At 37.8% G+C, this 20,682-nt stretch overlaps 3 protein-coding genes across 5 annotated transcripts; all 3 read right to left on the bottom strand.

Annotated features, from left to right (window-relative positions):
- Nucleotides 1-7,776: 7,776 nt before the first annotated feature.
- On the bottom strand, nt 7,777-11,123 carry LOC132190086 (DNA-directed RNA polymerases II, IV and V subunit 9A). Its single transcript, XM_059604970.1, has 4 exons — nt 10,995-11,123; nt 10,748-10,823; nt 9,867-10,025; nt 7,777-7,967 (listed from the first exon to the last, which is right to left on the bottom strand). The coding sequence occupies exons 1-4, from the start codon at nt 11,021-11,023 to the stop codon at nt 7,887-7,889; spliced, it is 345 nt and encodes a 114-aa protein (XP_059460953.1). The 5' UTR covers nt 11,024-11,123; the 3' UTR covers nt 7,777-7,886.
- A 2,811-nt stretch (nt 11,124-13,934) lies between these two features.
- LOC132184683 (uncharacterized) lies at nt 13,935-16,491 on the bottom strand. Of its 2 annotated transcripts, none has more exons than XM_059598406.1 (2): nt 16,410-16,491; nt 13,935-15,063 (listed from the first exon to the last, which is right to left on the bottom strand). In XM_059598406.1, the coding sequence occupies exon 2, from the start codon at nt 14,951-14,953 to the stop codon at nt 14,168-14,170; it is 786 nt and encodes a 261-aa protein (XP_059454389.1). In that variant the 5' UTR covers nt 14,954-15,063; nt 16,410-16,491; the 3' UTR covers nt 13,935-14,167. The 2 variants fall into 2 exon arrangements, with proteins under 2 accessions (XP_059454389.1, XP_059454399.1); XM_059598416.1 differs by lacking the exon at nt 16,410-16,491 and adding an exon at nt 15,346-15,451.
- Nucleotides 16,492-18,033: 1,542 nt separating this feature from the next.
- On the bottom strand, nt 18,034-20,458 carry LOC132167283 (outer envelope pore protein 16-2, chloroplastic). 2 transcript variants are annotated; one of them, XM_059578201.1, is made up of 7 exons: nt 20,217-20,458; nt 20,005-20,056; nt 19,103-19,174; nt 18,985-19,016; nt 18,861-18,894; nt 18,689-18,756; nt 18,034-18,412 (listed from the first exon to the last, which is right to left on the bottom strand). In XM_059578201.1, exons 1-7 carry the CDS (start codon nt 20,343-20,345, stop codon nt 18,269-18,271), a joined length of 531 nt encoding a protein of 176 aa, XP_059434184.1. In that variant the 5' UTR covers nt 20,346-20,458; the 3' UTR covers nt 18,034-18,268. The 2 variants fall into 2 exon arrangements, with proteins under 2 accessions (XP_059434184.1, XP_059434183.1); XM_059578200.1 differs by having other exon boundaries at nt 19,103-19,180; nt 20,217-20,457.
- Nucleotides 20,459-20,682: the final 224 nt, after the last annotated feature.

Here is a 20,682-nt window from a genome sequence, read left to right as displayed (position 1 = left end):
ACCTGTTTTAATTTTTATACCTTTGCTAGCTTTGTTGGAACTTGGAATATTGGACATTTGGACAACCTGTTTTAATTGTGTGTAATCTTTATTATAGGTTCATTTTGAGTTTGCTTGTAACCTATTAGCCTATATCATGCATCAACTTGTGTTCATTCTGCCCTCCCATTGTTTTTGCAGATCTGGTTTTTGAACAATCATTAAAATGTCCATTTGCATAATCTTAAGTGATAATTCTCCCTTGACAACTTGCAAGGGAGTTAAAAACATGTAACAATTTTTTTTTTTCATTGAATGCAGTGACTGTCTGTGTGGGCATGTGGCAACTAGGGCTGTGTAATTTTGTTGTATTTTTGTTATTAGTCTATAATCTTTTATCTCTTTCTGAATTTGATTATATTAACTTGTTCATGTGAATCATTTAACTAATTTTAAATCATTGAATACAGAGATTCAGAGAGCCAAATTGTGGCAACTGCAAGTCTGCAACTGGGAACCAAAATTGATGTATCTTGTTTTAAGTAATCTTGCTGTTTATGTTCATTTTGAATTTGCTTGTAATCTCTATTATAGGTTCATTTTGAGTTTGCTTGTAATCTCTAATATAGGTTCATTTTGAGTTTGCTTGTAATCTCTATTATTGGTTCATTTTGAGTTTCCTTGTAATCTCTGTTATAGGTTCATTTTTCTTTTTTGCTTGTAATCTTTATTGTAGAATCATTTTGAGTTTGCTTGCATTCTCTATTTTATGTTCATTTTGAGTTTCCTTGTAATCTCTATTTTAGGTACATTTTGAGTTTGCTTGTAATCTCTATTATAGGTTCATTTAGAATTTGCTTTGTAATCTTTTTTATGTTCATTTCCAATTTGCTTGTAGTTTGTCATATGGCTGCTTGCTGATGTAGATACAACCATACAATTATATTGAATTTTGATGATGAATTTTGTGTTTTTGTTCAGTGATTTGAATTTTTAATTCTTTTTTAACCATTAAATGAGCCTTAAATGGGCTGGACCACACATTTTAAGGCTCGTTTGACCCTTAAACCAGGCTCGGGCTCGATAAACTGGATCATAAAACGAGCCTTAAACGAGCCAAGCCACACATTTAAGGCTCGTCTGACCCGTTAACCGGGCTCGGGCTTGGGCTCAGGCTCGATAAACTGGAAAGAAATTAACTCATCATTTCCGAGCTCGACCCGAGTCGAGCCACTCGAGTACCCGACTCGGCTCGAATTTCCCATTCTAGTGAGCCCAAGCTCAATCCTGAACCAATGTATTTTCCAATGAGCCGAGTTCGGGCAATGGGTTTCTAGCTCGGCTCGAGCTCGAGACCGGCTCGATTATTTTCCCCCTCTAATGAGCCGACCCAGTATTGGCAAAGCTCGACTCGACTCAGCTCATTTACAGCCCTACTTGCGGGAGAGCATGAGTCCATGCGCGGTACCGGCCTTATTAGTACCAAAGAAAGATGGGAGCAGGAGGATGTGCGTGGACAGCTTGGCAATCAACAAGATCAAAGTGAATGAACAAATTGTTTGCACGCAGGGTCTCCATGACTTCCCTTACGTGGCTTAAGTGCTCCTCCGGATTGCGACTATACACAAGAATATCATCGAAATAAATCACAACAAATTTTCCGATTAAAGGCTTAAGTACCTGGGGCATTAACCGCATGAATGTAATGGATGCATTGGTAAGTTCGAATGGCATCACCTTCCATTCATAGAGTCCTTCCTTGGTTTTGAATGCAGTCTTCCATTCATCTCCGGTTTTGATTCGGATCTGATGATACCCACTCCTCAGATCTATCTTTGTAATCCTTGCTTTGGACAACATATCAAACATATCACCTATCCAGGGGAAAGGAAACCGATACTTCACTTTGATCTTGTTGATTGCTCGGCTGTCCACGCACATCCTCCAGCTCCCATCTTTCTTTGGTACTAATAAGGCCGGTACCGCGCATGGACTCATGCTCTCCCGCAAGTGCCCCTTCCTCATGAGCTCCTCTACTTGCCCCTGCAAGATCTCATTCTCCTTAGGACTCATCCAGTAGTGTGGAAGGTTCGGAAGACTAGCTCCTAGCACTAAATCAATGCAGTGTTGGATGTCCCGCATGGGCGGAAGTCCTTCTGGCATCTCCTCTAGAGTGATGTCCTGAAAGGCTTAAAAAAATCTATGCACTAGCTCAGGAATAGCTGGTTCAGTCGAAAGGGTTGGTTCTTCGGGTACTAAGGCAAGTATTTTCCGGCCATCCTTGACTTCTTCTAAAAGCTCAGCTGCTTTTGTCACCAAAATAGGCTGCTTCTTGACCTGAGTTGGGACTACATCCGGGTCTTCCTTCAACGGTTGGAGGATGATTTTCTGGTCATCACGGAAAACAATGTAATTGTTGTCCCAGCCTTTATGTTGGGCATCCACGTCATATTGCCATGGCCTTCCCAAGATAATATGACAAGCATCCGTTTCAACGACATCACAAAGAATTGAGTCGGAATAGTGTTTACCGATTGAGAACATGAAATGGCATCGCTTGGTAACAAGTGTCTCTGTGCCCCGCTTGATCCATCCGATCTTGTATGGTGCCGGGTGTCTCTTGGTAGTGAAGCCTAACTTCGCAACCATCACTTTAGACACTATATTTTCTCCACTGCCTCCATCAATGATGACATCACATACTCGTTGGTTGACCGTGCAACGAGTGCGGAAAATCTTGTGTCTTTGAGCTTGCTCTTCTTGTTCTGGAACTAAGAGTACCCGCTGGATCACCAAGGACTGCGACAGTAAGACACCTTCATTTGTAAAAGCTTATGTGGCTTCATATCCGAGCTCATCATTCTCGGTTTCTTCCTCCTCGTAATCCTCAGCTTCTTCTCAGGTTCCGGTTTCAACAAGGTTCACCATTTCCCTTCTCGGACATTGATTAGATTGATGCCCTAGTTGGTTGCAACTAAAACACTTTTTTGGTTTGGGTCTCACATAAGGATTGTTGTGAGGTGGAACAGCCACCAGTTGTTTTTGACCGCTGCTGCCTCTGATTACCCTTCCTCCGGGTACAGTAGGTTGAAAAGTAGTCCCGGTGGGGACCATAGGTTGTTTTCCTCGATTCTCCGTGGATCTCCCTAGATTGCCTGGGTTCCGCTCCCAAGTTGAAGCTCGGGTCCGCTCCAACTGCTTCTCTGCACGGGTGGCCAAACTAACAGCTTCAGTGAGTGTGAAGACATGCTGCATGGACACCTTGTCTTGGATTGGCAAGCGTAATCCTCCAATAAATTGAGCCACTTGCTGGGCTTCAATTTCCATCAAATCGTTCTGGGTAAATAGTCAATAGAAATCATCGACATATGCCTGGACTGTGCGAGCTCCTTGCTGGCACTCCTGGTACTGTTGGAATAACCGTTGCTCGAAATCTGGTGGTAGGAACCAGCCATTGAGTAGCCGTTTCATCTTAAGCCAAGATGTCACGGGTCCTTTGCCTTCCCTAAAACGGGAGAGCTACAACCGTTCCCACCAAGCTGAGGCTCCACCCTTGAACTTGTAAGCCACTAACTTCACATTTCTTTCCTCTAGAATACTCATTTATTGAAAGAATATTTCTACCTCCATGATCCAATCAAGGAAATCTTCAATGTGAAGATGACCATCAAATGAGGGTAGATCAATCTTCATATGGTACTCCCTGGATTCCTCCCTGCCGTAGTGTTGATGCCTTGGTGGTTCACCATAAACATCTTCACGGTTGGTAGCATTCCTCATAAAGCCAGCATCTCTGGGCCGGTAAACTCCGTAGCCAACTCCACCTCTGCCACCTCTATGTCTGCCTCCTCCTAGCCCTGCACCGTGAGCCCTGCCGTCAAAGGGTTGGGGTTGATCAATTGGTGGAGGGCGATGGATGGCCCTTACTCGGATCCTATCATCTCCTTGGGCTTGATCCCGACGAGCTTGATTGAAGCTGGCCTCCAAACGCTCCGAGGCCTCCTGCATCTGTTGCACGGACTGTTGAAGAGTCTGAAATTTGGCTCTAGTAGGAGCCTCCTCATGACGAACTGCGTCGTTAAGGGGGTTGTCACCGATGCGCTGATTAGTCATGATCAGGATAATGCTTGCTCTGATACCAACTGACGTAGCAGAAGACTTGGTAACCAAATGGTTAGGAGCTTTTGCGTCTCCTAACCTGATAATAGCGCTCAATTCGCTTGACACAACACAATCCACAGATTGTAGGGTAAGTTCTCGGCAGAGAAAAGTTGAGAGAATTCTCAGATATATTTGATTGATAAAAGTTGGGATTGTATTGAAAATGTTACAGACTCATTCCTATTTATAGGAAAAGAAAAGCAATAAAAATATTCTATCTAACAAAAAAAAGCATAATAAAATAATCTAAATTATTTTATCCTAAAATTACGGCCTTAACATAATTGGCCCAAAATAGACTCCCATTCGGTTGACAGATCTAACATGTGCTTTGTGGCTCTGATTATTCCTCTACACTTGATATTGTCCGGTTTAGACATAAATTGCGGCCTTCAACTTTGCGGCTTCCTGGCTCTGAAAATATTCTCATTCTTTGTGGCCTTCCTTATCGTGACATTATTCTTTCGGCGCTTGGCAAGTTCTGTTAGGTGTCATGTGATTCGGAGGTGTTATGCCCGGGAAACAAGTTGTCTCGGATCAAACTCGTTGAGCCTGGTTTATGAGGTGCCTGGGTGAAAGAGAAAATCTCACCCGGCAATGTAGATTCCCGGTGAAATTTCCCTTCTCACTCGGTAGTGTATATGTCCGGGTCAGAGAGGAAATCTCACCCAGTAATGTAGATTCCCAGGTGAAATTTCCTTTTTCACCCGGTAGTGTAGATGTTCGGGTGAGAAAGGAAATCTCATCCGGCTGTCCTACATCTGTCTCCCCTTCTTAGAAACAACTTGTCCTCGAGTTAGAACCAGAATCCTTCAGTGGAAAATATTCAAATATGTCCGCTACATTAAATGTTGAGGAAATGACCAAATTCTCTAGAAGATCAACAACATAGGCATTATCAATCATTTTCTTAATGCATGTAGTAATATGGAGTTCGAACTGCAATGGGTTGCAATTTGAATGTGTTGGGTTGAAATCTGAACGTGGGTTGTTTGGAGAAGAAAATGGGGCGTTTGGCTGTGCTTAATTTTCATGCAGGTTTGAATTTTATGCTTATTCCGGTTCAAGAATAGACCTATTTCAGTTTAGGAATTATATTATACTTGTTTGGGTGTTAGAGTTGCATTGTTTGGTTACACAATTATTGTGGTCTCATCTTTGTGAATGCAAAAAAAAAAAAATTCATTTTACCCCATCTGAAGTTTTAGGTGTTTTTCAATTCAAACTCCAATGTTTAAAAATTGGCAATGTACCCCCCTAATGTTTCAAAAATTTTCAATTCAAACCCTCCGTTACTAATTTTCATCTAATTGGACGGAAATCATCTCACGTGCGTCTCACGTGAGATTTTGATACCCTCTATTCCAATTTTGCCCTCATTAAAACTTATGAAATTGAGAATAATTATGTAATTTCATAGGTTTTAATGAGGCAAAATTAGAATAGAGGATATCAAATTCCCACGTGAGACACATATGGGATGATTTCAGTCCAATTAAACGAAAATTAGTAATGGATTGTCTGAATTGAAAATTTTTGAAACATTAGGGGGGTACATTGTCAATTTTTAAACAATGAGGTTCGAATTTAAAAACTCCTAAAACTTCAGGGGGGATAAAGTGAATTTAACCAAAAGAAAAAATTAATATTTAAAAATTCAAAAATAAAAAAATAAAAATAAAAAGGAAGGAAATTACTTCACTTGAGTCACCATTTGGGTTAAAATTTGTCAAGCAACTAAAAGAATTGAATCGTCCATCAAACAAGTCAAGCGAGAGATTAATTATGAATCAATTGAAAGTCTAAATTATTTGAAAAAACGATCATGACGAGAGCAATAATATATTGAAACTCTTCGATTTGGCTATTCCAAGTTTGAAAACATTGATGTTGAGTTGACAAAAATTTGGCAAACATCAACAGTTGAAAAATACTTGAGTCGTTTTGAGCAATTATCGGATTTCACTCATAATTGGACCAAAAGATGGCTGTTAGATAGATTTATCAAGGGTCTTCGCTTGGACATTCGACGTGAAATTAAAACCTATCAACCCCAAACCATGAGAGTTGTTATTTTGTTTGCAAGGAAATAAGAGGAGAGACATGGTGCCGCAACTAGCCAAATAATCAGCGTATGCGATAAACCAATGGGCAAAGGCATTTCATCTTTTACATCAAGCCCTCAATGTAGTCCTTACTATTCAACAACCTCAGCTGTTTGCGGGTTGGAATTTTTCTAATGTTGTTTCTGACATTTCCCTGGTATTTGCTTTCTTTCTATAGTTGGAAGGCTAAAAAAGTTTTTACGAATGCTAACTATAGAGCATATTGTTTGGCTTAATGGGCTGCTTCTCACCTAGTGTTTGGAAGCATTCTCATAGGATCAATCATTCTCTCTTCCTTACGAATCAAGAGTGAAAAAGATTCCCTTTTGTAACCTTTTCCCCATTTCAAAAAAAAAAAGACCTTGCACAACTACTGGCATGCAAGTGAAAATTGTTTATAGATGTCCCCAACTGTGATAATTGTTTTAATATTGAGGAAACCATGAATCCACTTATGGACAAGGAAGATAAATTGCTAATGGGTGAAGAGTACAAAATGGATAAAGAAGCTGAGATACCATCTCTACAATCTGATGAAGCGGTTAGTTATGATTTGATTTGGCAAGACCTTATGGGAAATGAATTGATACAAAAAAGTCCAATGACTACAACGAAGTGCTTGCTCCAAATTATGAATGGCCACGATACGCCTAGGTTAACGTTGATTCCAAATTTTTCTGAGGTTTTCCTAGTTAAATGAGAAATATTGAAAAATACCATTTTATTCATCTTCTATCACGCTTCATTCCTAAGGTACTACATTTAATGAAGACACAATGCCCGCTATGGGATTGTGGATGCGATTGGAGACATGTTTCATGAATAATCAACCTTCAGGACAAACTTGTGTTTTAAGGGCGGGGAAATGTTAGAAAATAGAAACCCTATATCTTTCTTCATCTCATTTTTCACCCATCTCCGTATAATAAAAGGTGAATTCTTAAATTTGTAGGATCCTCACGTAGGTTTCGCAAATCCAACCATAAATTTGCAAGAAAGATGATTAAAAGAATAATGTGATAAATGATTGGTTATTGCAATGTTTGGAGTGGTTTGAAGTTGTAATAAATTATTGATGGGCTGAAATCATAAGATGTAATAATAAATGATAATGTCATACAACTCCCTTCAAGAGCTTATTCTCATCTCCTTCCATAATAAAGGAGAAATGATTCTCTTTTTTGTGAGTAGTCACAATGTATGCTCTATTGTCCAAGGATGCACAAAATGTAATTTTCATCGGCAATCATCGTCAGTGTATACTAATTTTCAGCGGTCCTTCCATCCAATTGCATCACATACCACCATCTAAGCATCTTCCTCATTCTTTTGGTCATGATTGACTGAATCCATTTGAATCCACTTTCATATTTATTTTAGCTTTAATTTCTTGCAATATAATGACTTGTGGGTGTTTGTTAGGTCCCCCACCCCATCCTATAGTTTTATTTTCTTTTTAAGGTTATGGTTATCTTACTGGGGAAAGAAAAAGAAAAAAAGTTGACATGAATGAATGTCAATGGATCAGTAATGAAAGTCTTCTAAACTCCTTAAGAAAATTCTATTATCACAAAAGTCTTACACTATTTCCAAGCTAGTGAAGAAAAGCTCACAAGATTACATCAGAACTTAGTTTGATTATCAATCTCTCCACCGATAGCCACAGTTTGGGTTGCAGCAGACGAAAAACAGCGTCATACCCTCTTCCCCTCTAGCAGTTGCCTGCACATAATTTCAAAAGGTTTACACAATTGGAAGCAGTTCAAAAATTCACTCATCATAAACTTAACCAAGGGATTGCCCAACATATATAAACTGCTAAAAACGAAGCTGGAGTGAGGGTCAATACATGGACATTTCATAAAAGGCTACTATCAATATTGAGCAATTAACTAAATCTAGGGATGTTTACCTCAGCTCAAGCTTGGGCTCAGGCTTCCCTGATTCAACTATTAGGGGTGGTCAATGACCTAAAAGAGATGGTTTGAGCAGGTATTTACATATAACACATTCATCGATAAGCAGCTAAACTTTGAACAAATATGTGATGAACACAAACTAACCACAGATTGTGTAGAATTTTATTCTCAATTCCCTAACCAGGCCTCTTGACAAACCGGTGGAGCTCATCCCACGCGGTTCATGAACAACTTGGTTCATTTACAGCTCTAATAAACTATGCCATTCATTGCCCCAAAACAACATTTAACTGCAAAGCAGTACTACAAGATTGGCTCATCTAGAGGAATATCAGCTGATTATAATTATAATGACTTCTCACATGCCAGACTTTTGTAAAGCTGCTATACCAAAAGTTGAATATGACACGTGAAAAAAATCTCATGCTACTTGTAACTTCTATGTTCCAGTATTACAAAATTGATTTTTAATTAAGAAACATGCAGACTTAAAGAGAAAGAACAAAAAAGTGATTTAGTGCACATCATTTAAAGTATCTCATTAACAGAAAAAACTGTAAGTAAATAGTAAGAAACGGAAAGGATGTGAAACTAAATGGAGGTGAAAATGATGATGACATTCATGATAGAGGCTTAGTTCTTCCAATTTTGTTAGCCTACCATTACACAATGACAGAGAATGACAGAGAAAGCTAGTCTTCAATAACTAAACAGAAATCAGTAAGTAGATTTTTTTTTTTTTCTGAGTCAGTAAGTTGACATTGTTTGCACAAAGTAGACACTTGAAAATGTTGTAATAAACCACTTCAATTTATCTCGGCAGCATATCTTATATTTCAAGAGAACCCCTTGCATTACTAGTTGGAAAATGCTCAGGTTGTACATCTTATGGATTGCCACGTCAATTTGTAGGAAACTTGTAGTACCCCTAGCAACCCGCTTACTAGTCACTCATGTTTTGAGCACAAAAAACATAAAAACAGACTTGTGTGGTTTATCATCTACCATAAGCCAAAGAGCAGCAGCTACATTATGGTTTCTATGTAATTTAAATGTAACTTCAACTACTATTACTTTTTAAAATCATACTCAGTACATGCATTATGCTTAAGAATACAATCACCGATTTAGAACTTTGCATATCAAGGAGATAAAATTATTAACAAATTACACAGCTCCAAGAATTCGAGCCATGATTTCCTACGACATCATCATAATCATTGCACTGATGCTCCATCAAGTGCTTATAACTGTGGGTTCGTGTTTCCCTTTTTTAAGAATATACCGTACGGTTCTCTTTGGTTTTGCAATTCTAAGTTTGTAGGAAAAATTAAAAGATTACAACCATACATTGAGGAGTCAATATATGCATTTTATCTTTGGAATGTGACCCCATATGACAAGTCTACAATTGCTTTATAATTTTAACTTTTTTTCCAAAGTAATTTGAAGAATGAGAGGAGTGGATGAGGCCCATTAAGCTTAATCCTAAGCTGATATAATTGCTTTTAATACCTTTCAGTTCCAACTTCTTCACATATCAATTAAAAAAATAAATATTTAAATTTAAATTAACTCATTCCATTAATTATTACAGACAATTTGATTCTAGCCATGATAGCAACCCAAAGCAGCAGTGTCAACAATTGTTTTGTAACTAGCAGCAATATCCACAGCAATTTAAATAGGATAGGAACCTAACCTGGAAGAAGACAGCTTCTCCATGGTTGCATTGAGCACATCGAACGGATTTCGTGCGAGGAAGAGTTGGATCAGCAGCCACATCCTGTAATACTTGAGTGCGCTCTCCAACAGCGTGATGTATCTCATTTCTATAGACACAGTTGTTATCAGCAACCTCCTGCATCGTGTTAGATATATAATGAACACATAAAAGGAGGAAAATCAAATCTTCTATTAGAAATCATAGAGCCAATAGTAAAATCAGTCTGTGCAAACTGACTCCCTTAACATTATGACCCAAATCTGTGCTCTTGCCTATTTCATTACTAATGAACCAAAACATACGAACTTTCAAAAGGAAATGTAGCCATACAATGTTTTCTATCCCAAATAATTACATTTCCATTGCAGAGAACAGAATAACAGCAAAACTAAGAACTAGAGAGTAAAATTAAGCTCACTAGAGTTTGGAATACGGCCAAAATGTCTATGTATAATAAAAAAATTAATTTGGGTTCATTTAGATTCATAACTAAGTAAACTGAGAACTAACACAGCATTTTAACCTTTAGAAAAATTTCTAAATTTAAGCAACGAGGACCCCAGAATCAATGCAACACGATAGTGCAAATTTTCCCAAAATTCTAAGAATAACATTAGCGTCTGTAGCCCTAGTCATTAAAAAAAACTAAACTCAAACAAAACCAAAAAAAAAAAAGCAATCAGAGAAGTAAAATTAGGGTTTTGTAATGGGTCTAGCAGTGAATCGAGAAATTTTATCGAATAAACCATGTATAAGAACAATTTATGAAACCTAAAATCAGGTTTAGGGTTAGGGTTTGATTTATAAAAATTAATAACAAAGCAAAAAAAAAAAAAAAAGTGAGAGCAAGAGAGGACCTGGTGATCGCAGTTGCGGCACGCGTAGAGGAGGATCTTCTGGTCCTTATCTTCCTTAGGGTACAGAATGTTGTTGCTAAAACATTTAAGAAATAAAGGGAAAAAAATTAAAAATTAAAATTTTGTTTCAAAAAAATTAAACCTTTTTTGGTAAAATAGAAGCATGAAAGACAAATGCTCAGTGAACGAATGAGAATGTAAGCATGTCTGTACGACGATGATGATAGTGATCGTAATGGGTACTGACCATTCGCGGCAAAATTTCATGGTACTCATCTTGGAAGGTGAGAGAGAGAGACAGACAGAGAGAGACTCTGAGAAATGGGATTGCTTTGGCGGGCACTCTCTCCGCTGCTTTACTCTTCTAAAATAGAGTAATGGCCATCTTTCTAGTGACTAAAACAAAGGGAAAATAAAAAAAATCATGGGGTTTGCAGTGGGTTAAAAAGTAGGAAGAAAAAAAAAAAATCATTTTCAGTCCATCAAATTTTGGTGTTAGACAAATAACTCTTTGAGGTTTAAAAAGTGATTAATTAATATTTAAAGTAAGCTTTATTATATATATATATATATATATATATATATATATATAACAAAAAAAAAGAAAAGGAATGGTTAAGCCACTAGCTTTAGCCAAACAGGAGTAGTTCGACTACCCTCTCTGGCTGGCCTGAGGTAGCTCTACTATTCCTATGCTAACCATTTGAAGATAGTCGAACTATTGTCATGGCCTTAGGGTGGTTCAATCACTCCCACTTGAGTTACTCCATTGATCAATTGAAGAATGACTAAACCATTTTCTCAATGGCCCATCGAGGTAGTCGAATCACCTCCAATTCAAATATGCTCTTAGAGGAATTAGCTGATCATCCCCTTCGTTTTTCTTTTTCTTTATATATATATATATATTAATTTTTTTTATTATTATTGTATGTGACATGGGTATGGTGTTGACATGTCAAATTAACGATTCCATCAGCTTCTCTAGCGATTACTTACTCAAATGAGCGATTAATCACTTTTCAAACTCAATGAACCATTTGTCAAAATTTCAAACCACCTAAAAAATAAAAATGCATGTTTTCATAAAAAGTAATTTAAAGATTCATGATTAAGTTCTCTCTCAAAATAGTTTTTTGACACAAAAAGTTGCATGCACATGTTAACCACGTCATAACTACTAAGTGATTGATAATGGCATAAGTGATTGATAACTCAGCTCATTATAAACTTATAGTTTTTTTCCCAAAAAAACAAAAAAAGGAGAGATTGTCCTTCAAATTTCAATTGTTGAGGGGCAGGCAATTGTCCTTCATATAGTGAGAGGAGGTCGAGCGCCCTCCACCAGTGGTATAACAACTCATCATAAATGTATAGATCGGGAATTATTGAAATTTTTAGGAAATTTTAGTTTCTAGAATTTTAAATGCTTGTCGCTTATTTTTTATTTAAAGGTCATTATTTTACCACGTGTCTCACTATTAATAAAATAATAAATATTTATTATTTTATTAGTAATGAGACACATGACAAAATAATGACCTTTAGATAAAAAATGGACGATTTAAATCTGTAATTTCAAAAACTGAAATTCCTCTAAAAATTTCAATGGATACAGATCCTCACTCATTTATTCATGTGGCGCTATCACTATTACTTCATGACAACATTGTAAAGATAATGTATACACTTTTCTTTTCTTTTTTAACTTAATTGAACTAAAAATTGTAAAGATAATATGAGAGCACTAACTGAAACATAGCTTCATTTATTCGCAACTTGCGCACATGTTCTATTTTACATATACATATTTTTAAGAATATTATTCAACATTCTATTGATGGAAGGATTTACTCCGGTTAGGGTAGAAATCCGATAAAAGACCAAAGAGAAAGAAGAATAAAAAATATAAGAAATGCAGTAATCATGTTAGACTAATCTAATCTCCACTCTATTTATAGAGTGCAATGCAACTCCTCATGAAAAGATGCATTGTTTCTCTTTTAACTATAACCTCCACGAAAGTTATCACATTTCATAGAGATGTTTAGGTGTGGGGATGACCATCCCTATTATGGCGTGATCACCCCTACATCTTCGCATATCATATTTTTCATTAACATCAAGATGTCAATACATACTCAAGGCGTCACAATTGACTAGCCCAAGTCAGTAATGATCATTTGGGGGCGGCCGAACCACCCCTATGGCTTTGGAGCAGTTCAACCACCCTCTATCTATTTAAAGGGGATAGTTCGACCATCCCTAATAGACATGAGGGTAGTTTTGGCTACATATGCCTGAAGGGGTGGCCAAACCACTTCCATGGCTATTGGGGGTGGTTCGGCCACTTCCCAATTACCCAAAGAGAGTGGTTTGACTACCCCCTCCGGTTTTCTTCTCTTTTTGTTTGTTTTTACTTTATCTTAGGAAGTAATTAACCACTTGTCAAACCTGAGAAAGCTATTTGTCAAAATTTCAAATCACAGGGATCATAAGTACATTTTCCTTAAAAAGTAATTTAAATATTTATGGTTAAATTATTTGTCCAAATAGTTGTTTGATATGAATAATTAGATGCACACATAAATTCACGTCATAACTATTAAGTGATTGATACATGGAATAATTGATAACTTAGCATATTATAAAAATATAGCTTTTTTTATTTTTTTTATTTTTTTATTTTATAAAGGAATATGCAATGTTTGGTTACATCCAAGGACTGTATGATAAAATTATTCAGGTCACTGTGTTCACAAGTTATAGAAGTGTTCTAGAATTTTTTTAAGTGAAGATAGCCATGGCCTTTGGACCAACCGTTTCTTGTCACTGATCCGCCAGGCAGTACCAGATTAATTTATGGTTTTAGTGCGACAGATTTATTGATTCTAGTCTCGTCCAAGAACATCTAAAACATTTATGTTGTGCATGCACAAAGCGCTAGCTTAAAACTTGTATTCAATAAGATAGATAAAAGAGCTCAGACACGATGATGCAAGCACCGGAAGAAGGTTGAAAGCAGAGAAATTACGCCAGCTAAGATCAAATGCAATGCTTTACTCGACCTTTTGAAGAAACTGAAGATTTACTTGCATCATTAATGGCACCCCTGCTTTCTTGTTTGATCAGCTTAAAGGAGAATGGAAAATGTAACAAGAAAAATTGCAATATGACAAACAGCAACTAAAGAGAATTCTGATATATTTCCTCAAACGAAACAGTAGAAAGAAAACAATTGCTAAGCTTATTTCAGAAGGCCCAACTTGCAACATGCATTAAACCATCACTAAGCTCCACAGTAACACATAAAGAGTATATTTGGAGCTGGTAGAGATCCAAGGCTATTGACAAATGAGTACAATTGAAAAGGCAAATATAACTGCAATACAATGCTCCATACTGTTAAGAGGAAATCCTTCAGCGCCTTCGCCCATGCCTCCTGCTCTTCCTGCGACTGCTCCTATCATCAGAATCAGACTCTGAAGCCGAGTCCGAATCAGAAGACTCGGAAGATGTGCTGTACCTCTTACGCCTTCCCCTCTTCTGCTTCTTTTTCTTCCTCCGCCGCCGCCTCTCCTCTCCTGAATCAGATGATGAACTGTAGCCCGAACTACTTTCCTCTGATGAAGAATCTGATCCCGTAACTGATGATGCCCCACTATCAGTCTCAAAAACTGAAGCCTCACTATCACTACCAGAATCAGAATCTGACCGATGCTTCCTTTTGCTTTTCTTAGAGCTCTTTTCGGCCTTCTCCTCCTTAACATCTGGATTATTATCTAAATCATAAGAGATTGACACCTTCATCCTCAATTTGGGATTCTTGAGCTGCTGGGTCCGAGAGGGTCGGGAGATGTAAACTCGTTCATTTTTGCATTCATAGGTCCAATGCCCACTCTCAAAACACTTCTGGCACTGTGAAGCCACACCACTCACGGTAGACATAGAAGCCTTAAGGTCTTTTCTTTCACCCAATCTCACAGCCTTCTCAGTACTATTCAGATACATCTGCCTCTTTGCTTCCCTTTTCTCTTGCCATCTGCTAGGTCCTTCCTCCTTCTGCCCATAAGCATTAACATTTCGGGCTGCAGCAGTCGCTGCCCTTTCGGCCTGAGCACGACTAAGACCCTTTGCTGCACTCAAGGTTGCTGCCTTGATTCTTTCAGCCGCAGCCTGGCCTTTCTCTTCCTTCTTACTAGACATGTTCTATGTTTCAATATCTCAAAAAGAATACAGAATTTTCCAATCTCACAAACAAACGCAATACCCCAAGCTCTAATTTGATACCAATACCACCCAGATCCTGCTACAATCTGCATGCAAGACTTTCACAAGTCATTCCTATTTTTCAAATATTCACATTTCTAGGTAAACAATGTTGGAAACCTCCCAACTCAAAATTAGACAGGAACACAAAGCACATGTTGCTAAACACACTCAACATGACACACTCAGAACAAAATTCTTTTGATTATATATGTAATAAAAAGCAAAAAAAAAAAAATCCCATTCAAGAATTCAACTAGTAAAACCAGACACGACTGCATGTTGAACAAATAATTACAGATGCCAAATTGACAACCAGAAAAACATACCAAGCTTTTCAGCAATTCAAAACCCATCGAAAACACGAGCGTATATATACTTCATAGCGCCAGTGGCGGAGTTAGCCAATTCATGTTACAGGTGCTGCAGAATAGACTATTTTTTTTTAAAAAAAAAATTTAATTAGAGATTCAAAATGATATTCTTCATGAACCTAAAATGTTCAAGTTAACTCACGACCTAGTAAGAGACAATTTTTGGGTGCTCTTATTTCATCGAGGGAAAAAAATCAGGTTAAATGCATAAACCCTAAATCAATTTTAAGGGAACAAAGGATGCAAAACCCACCCGATATCAGATCTCCAGACCTTGGCTTAGAGTTGGGGCGTCTGAGAGAGAGAGAGAGAGAGAGAGAGAGAGAGGGAGAAGAGAAAGGGGGAGAAAAGCGTGAGAAAGGGAGGAAAAAAGGAAAATGAAAAAAAAACTGACAATCGTCTGTCGTCTGAGAACATGCTTTATTATTATTATTATTATTATTATTTTGTTTTGGGGGTGCCGTGGGTTACGGTGGGTAGAAAAAAAAGAATTCTTTTTTTTTAAAAAAAAAAAAAAACACGGCACCCCCGAATGCTAACGGGGCTCCGCCACTGATAGCGCCTAATTCAATTACAAGGATTAGCATTCATAAAGGTTCCCCAACTTATATTGATTATTGAAACAAAATCAACAGAAAAAGAACAGATCATTGTAAATCTCCTCTGATTTCTCAATTCCTTGACAAATCGAATGGACCAGAAGCATATCCAAAACCCTATAATCAAATCAACCGAACAATAATCCAATCTGATAAAACCCTACGAATTAAAGAAACCAAGTCACAAAGCCCAGAAAAGATCAAGCCCTAGATTTCGAGTCTCTTACTCTAACAAACCTTCCAGAAACGAAGCTACTACTAAATCCGATAAAAGAATAAACAAAAAATCGAATAAAAAGACTCAAAAGCAACGAAAATTATTCGAATGTAAATGAGAAAAAAATAAAAAAAATAAAAACCCTAGAAATTGAACACGAAATCAAACGAAAACTCAAAGGGGTGGTGAGGTGCGAAGCTTACCCCTTGTGTTGTCTTGCAGAGAGATTTGAAAGGAGACCGAGAACAGGAAGTCTTTCAGTCTAGTAATATAAAGCGAGTCAAGCGACACGCATTTTTAACCGACTCACTCGCAAAACGATATGTAGCACAGGCGTTTTCTAACTTCACTAAACGACATGTAGCCTTTCTTTCATCAGAAAGGAGTAGAAGTGGCAACGTGTTGTATAATATCACTCTCATTAAATCTTTTATATCCATTATCCCCCCCTCCCCCCCCCCCCACGCACACACCCACACCCACACAATTCCATAAAATCTTCTATTCCGAAAAAGGCAAGAGAGACTAATTGTAACTATTTCATTTAAGTGTGACCATATTAGTATTTGACTATTTGTCTAATAAGAGTCGTACAAGAGAAGCATAGATGATTAGAACCGTAAGTGCTCGTTCAAATCCAACTAAGCCATAAACTAAACCAGCCACATCAGAACATCAGCTAATAATAATAGGATTGAGAATTCTCATTTCAAGAGTCGAACTCTTACCCTGTCTCCTAGTGTGTACACAACCACTTTGAAAAAAATTTTGAGGCCACAAAATTATCACCACTTATGATTCTTAACACTATATCATTACTAGAACAAGGGTCATGCTTGAGGAAACAAATAGGATCCTTTGTACCACTAAAGTGGTAGTTGAGTTGGTAAAGCAGCAGGGGATAAGGTTCAATTCCCCCCTCCTTTTTTCCTGTGGTCACGGGTTCGAATCCGCTTGCGATAGTAGTTCTCAAACCAGATGCTATAAGAAGGGGCTTTACCAACTTGCACTTTGATGAGACTGTCGTGACGAACTCGACTTCCCAAGCAGTAGTTATGGCTCAAACCGAACATTCCACAACGAGTGGGAACCCCGATGGTCACGCCCAAGGAGAAACATTACACTGGTCACCCCTCTCCGCCTTTTAAAAAAAAAAAAAAAAAGGAGGATCGTTTGTGAGTACACGAACCTATCTTAAAGCCCCTCTATTTGAGGTTCTTAAAGCCCCTCTATTTGGCCCCGTAGTGTGATTTTAAATCAAATAGCAAAAAATGCATGGTTTTAATTCAATCCCTTTTCTTATCTTTTGGTGATGCCCAAAATTGGATGCATGAACAGATCATCTTGTACACAAGTTGTCTACATCTTCATCTCAAAGGCCTCAGTTGCAGAGGCCAATCCCTTAGACTCCACTCGGCTTCATGGCCCAATTTCAGAGCCTAGAAGAGTCGGTTTGCGCCAAATCCCGATAAAAGTTATTCTCATAATCTTTAGTAATTCTGTTTTGTAATTCTCTATTTTAAAATTTTTTGGTGTTCTTTGGATTCAAAGAAGTTTTGTTTACACTCCATTAAATCGTTAGCCAACAAAGGTGGCCTTAAATCTGTTCAAGATATTGGATCAACGTAATAGAATGAATTTTGCAGCTTTTGAACGTTCCATGAATCCCAACTCCTTCAATTGACCATTTGTCAGCATGGGGACCAGCTCCATGCCTGGCACAATAGAAAGAACAAAGCGACCTTCTGATAATAGGTTTTTTAAACCCAAATTGCCAAACAGGAATAACCGAAACTATGCACATTCAAGATTCACAGATTTTCCCCCAAATGCTCATTAAGACATGAAACATTTATGAAATAAAGATGCATTCTTGTTCAGCGTTGAACAGCCAAAAAAAGAGTCTACAAAAGGGGCCAAGAGCTTATATTTCTGGACCATAATGATCAAGGGAAAATACGAAGCCAGAACATTTGAAGACAACTACAAACAATATCATATCAAACTAAACAGAAGGCAACCTATGTAAACTTGTAAACTTGTCTGGTGCCATATCACCTCCTTAAAATATCCCGGTAAGGAGATTTGCAGCAGTCGAAATTGCAGCTCCAGTAATTGCGCACTGCACAATCTGCTCATGGGAAGAGTCCTCAGATGTAAGCGCCAGTGCCACACCTGTAACTGCTCCTGCAACTACACTGTTTTTCTGCACCAAAAATTAACAATCAAATGAAAATGAAAAGTAAATGGCAGAGGCAAGATTTGAACTTTTGGCTCTGATACATAGGAAGAGGTCAATTTTGTTGAGAGAATGAGACTTGCTGCAATGAGCAAAGTGCAAAATTCCATCCAGTTGTGGGAAATTCCTTTGTTCTGTTTTTGGGTTCCAATGTGAGAATGTGTAGTGTGCTGAAAGTTTTAATGTGTTTCTCTATTTTTGTAGGAGGATACATATTATAATGAGGAATATATGGAGATTTACCCAATCATGAGCTCCACGAGCCTCCTTTAGCCCATACGTGAGACCTGAATACACTCCTGCAGCCAGTCCTGCAGTACAAAGCTAAGCATTACAGCCAGTCCTTCCAATGCAGCAAACTCATCCCAAAGAAATAAAAAAAAGTTAATCTGGTCAGGCATGTACACTAGCTTACCCCACTGTAAGGATTCTTTTCCAGTGTTCTTCACCTGAGAAACATGGTAACAAGATCATAATTAAAATCAAAGCAATGATTAAAAAAAAAAAGAAAAGAAACCATTGAATTGTTCAAAACTCACCATGGCCTCAAGAGATTTCCTGTTGGTTTCTCCTGCAAACCCATACAAACAACCATAAGACATACTGCAAATGCATATATATATATATATTTGTGGGTGGTGGTGGTGGTGTACGTACCCTTGAGGCCCGGGATGCGATGCTTCTTGGCACCCAACATCTCCGGTGGCATACCACCGCTCGAATCAAGCCCTGCACCTGATTAATATTCCACAAATATTAATACACGCGTGCATATATCAATTTACATATAATTATATAAGCAATAAGCAATTGAAACATACGAGGGAACTCCATTTCTTTAGTGCATGCTTTATAGTGTCCAAGTTTATTGGACTAGCATCTTTATTTTACCTAAGAAAGTTATTCATGATATTGAACAAAAGTTTAATAGATTTTTATGGAATGGTAAGGTAGAGGGGGTAGCTAGAGCTAAAGTGGGGCTTGGAGAGATTAGAGGTTTGGTACCATGTTTCTATGTTGAGGCATATTTGGAGTATTCTTGCTAGATCAGGATCTATTTGGGTGGCTTGGGTGAAGGTGTATTTGGAATGTAAATATCCGATCCCTCGAAATAGTACATGGAGTTGGCCGGAGGAAACTCTTAAAGTTACGAGATGTAGCTAATTAATTAAGAAGTTTCTGCATTCTGATGTTGGAGATAGAAGTAAACTGGACGCTAAACTTTCTTCTTCTGTCAAAGCAAGAGTCTTTAATTTAAAAAGGGAAATTTGGGTGTACAGAGGGCAACATATATAGTGTTACTTATGTTGCAGTTGGGGTATAGATTCTGCTATTCTAAGTATAATTGGTTAGTAGTAGTAGTAGTTAAGTTTGGCTTATAAAATTAAATCATTCATCGATCCCAAACAAAAACAAAAAACATACGAGGGAACTAATTACCTAATACACATGTACAAAATGTTATAATTAAGGAAGAGGATAACACGTACAATTAATACGTACGGCCATTATGCATTATGCATTATCCATATAAAATAATTAAGAACCAAAGAACGTACTTTCAATGGCTGTAAAATAAGCCTCGCGCGACACAGCCTGAATAGCTCCGATCTGTATGTATATATATACATATATATATATATATATATATATATATCATATATGAAGCAGCAGCACAGCCTTTTAGAACTTCATGGTTCTCTTTTATATATATATATATATATATAGAGAGAGAGAGAGAGAGAGAGAGAGTAAAAGGAAGGTTACGTACCCCAGCGGCTTTGACGAAGCACTCAGCGATGCGGTTAAGGAGGGGGTGGCCAAGGTCGAAGAAGGCACCATTCTCGAAGCTACGCAGCTCATCAAGTAAAGACCTCGTCTCCATGTCCCTCTTGCTCATCTTTCTTCAATGCCCAGACCAAATATCAAACCCTCTGTAATTATATTACGCACACTTTGACACTACAGTTCTCGAAGAAGACGAAGAAGAAGAAGAAGAAGATCATCGTCATAATTAATTGTAGCAAATGTTGGTTAAAGAGGACACGTGTTCGCGTGTCCACACGTGTGTTGCTTCGGTAACTAGAATGCCCACATCATGGCGACCTTTTGGGATCAAACTTTGCCACTTGTCCTTTGTATTTCTACCTCAATTTTGTTGCCTCGCGGAATTTAGTTTACTATCGCTTTCTTCTTTGGCTTCGCCTTTTATCTACACTAAACGAAAACTTATTTAC

This window comes from Corylus avellana, chromosome ca1 (assembly GCF_901000735.1).
Source record: "Corylus avellana chromosome ca1, CavTom2PMs-1.0".
Classification (NCBI taxonomy): Eukaryota; Viridiplantae; Streptophyta; class Magnoliopsida; order Fagales; family Betulaceae; genus Corylus; species Corylus avellana.
Note: the sequence above shows the minus strand (reverse complement) of the source record. Positions and strands in the feature narration are given on the sequence as shown.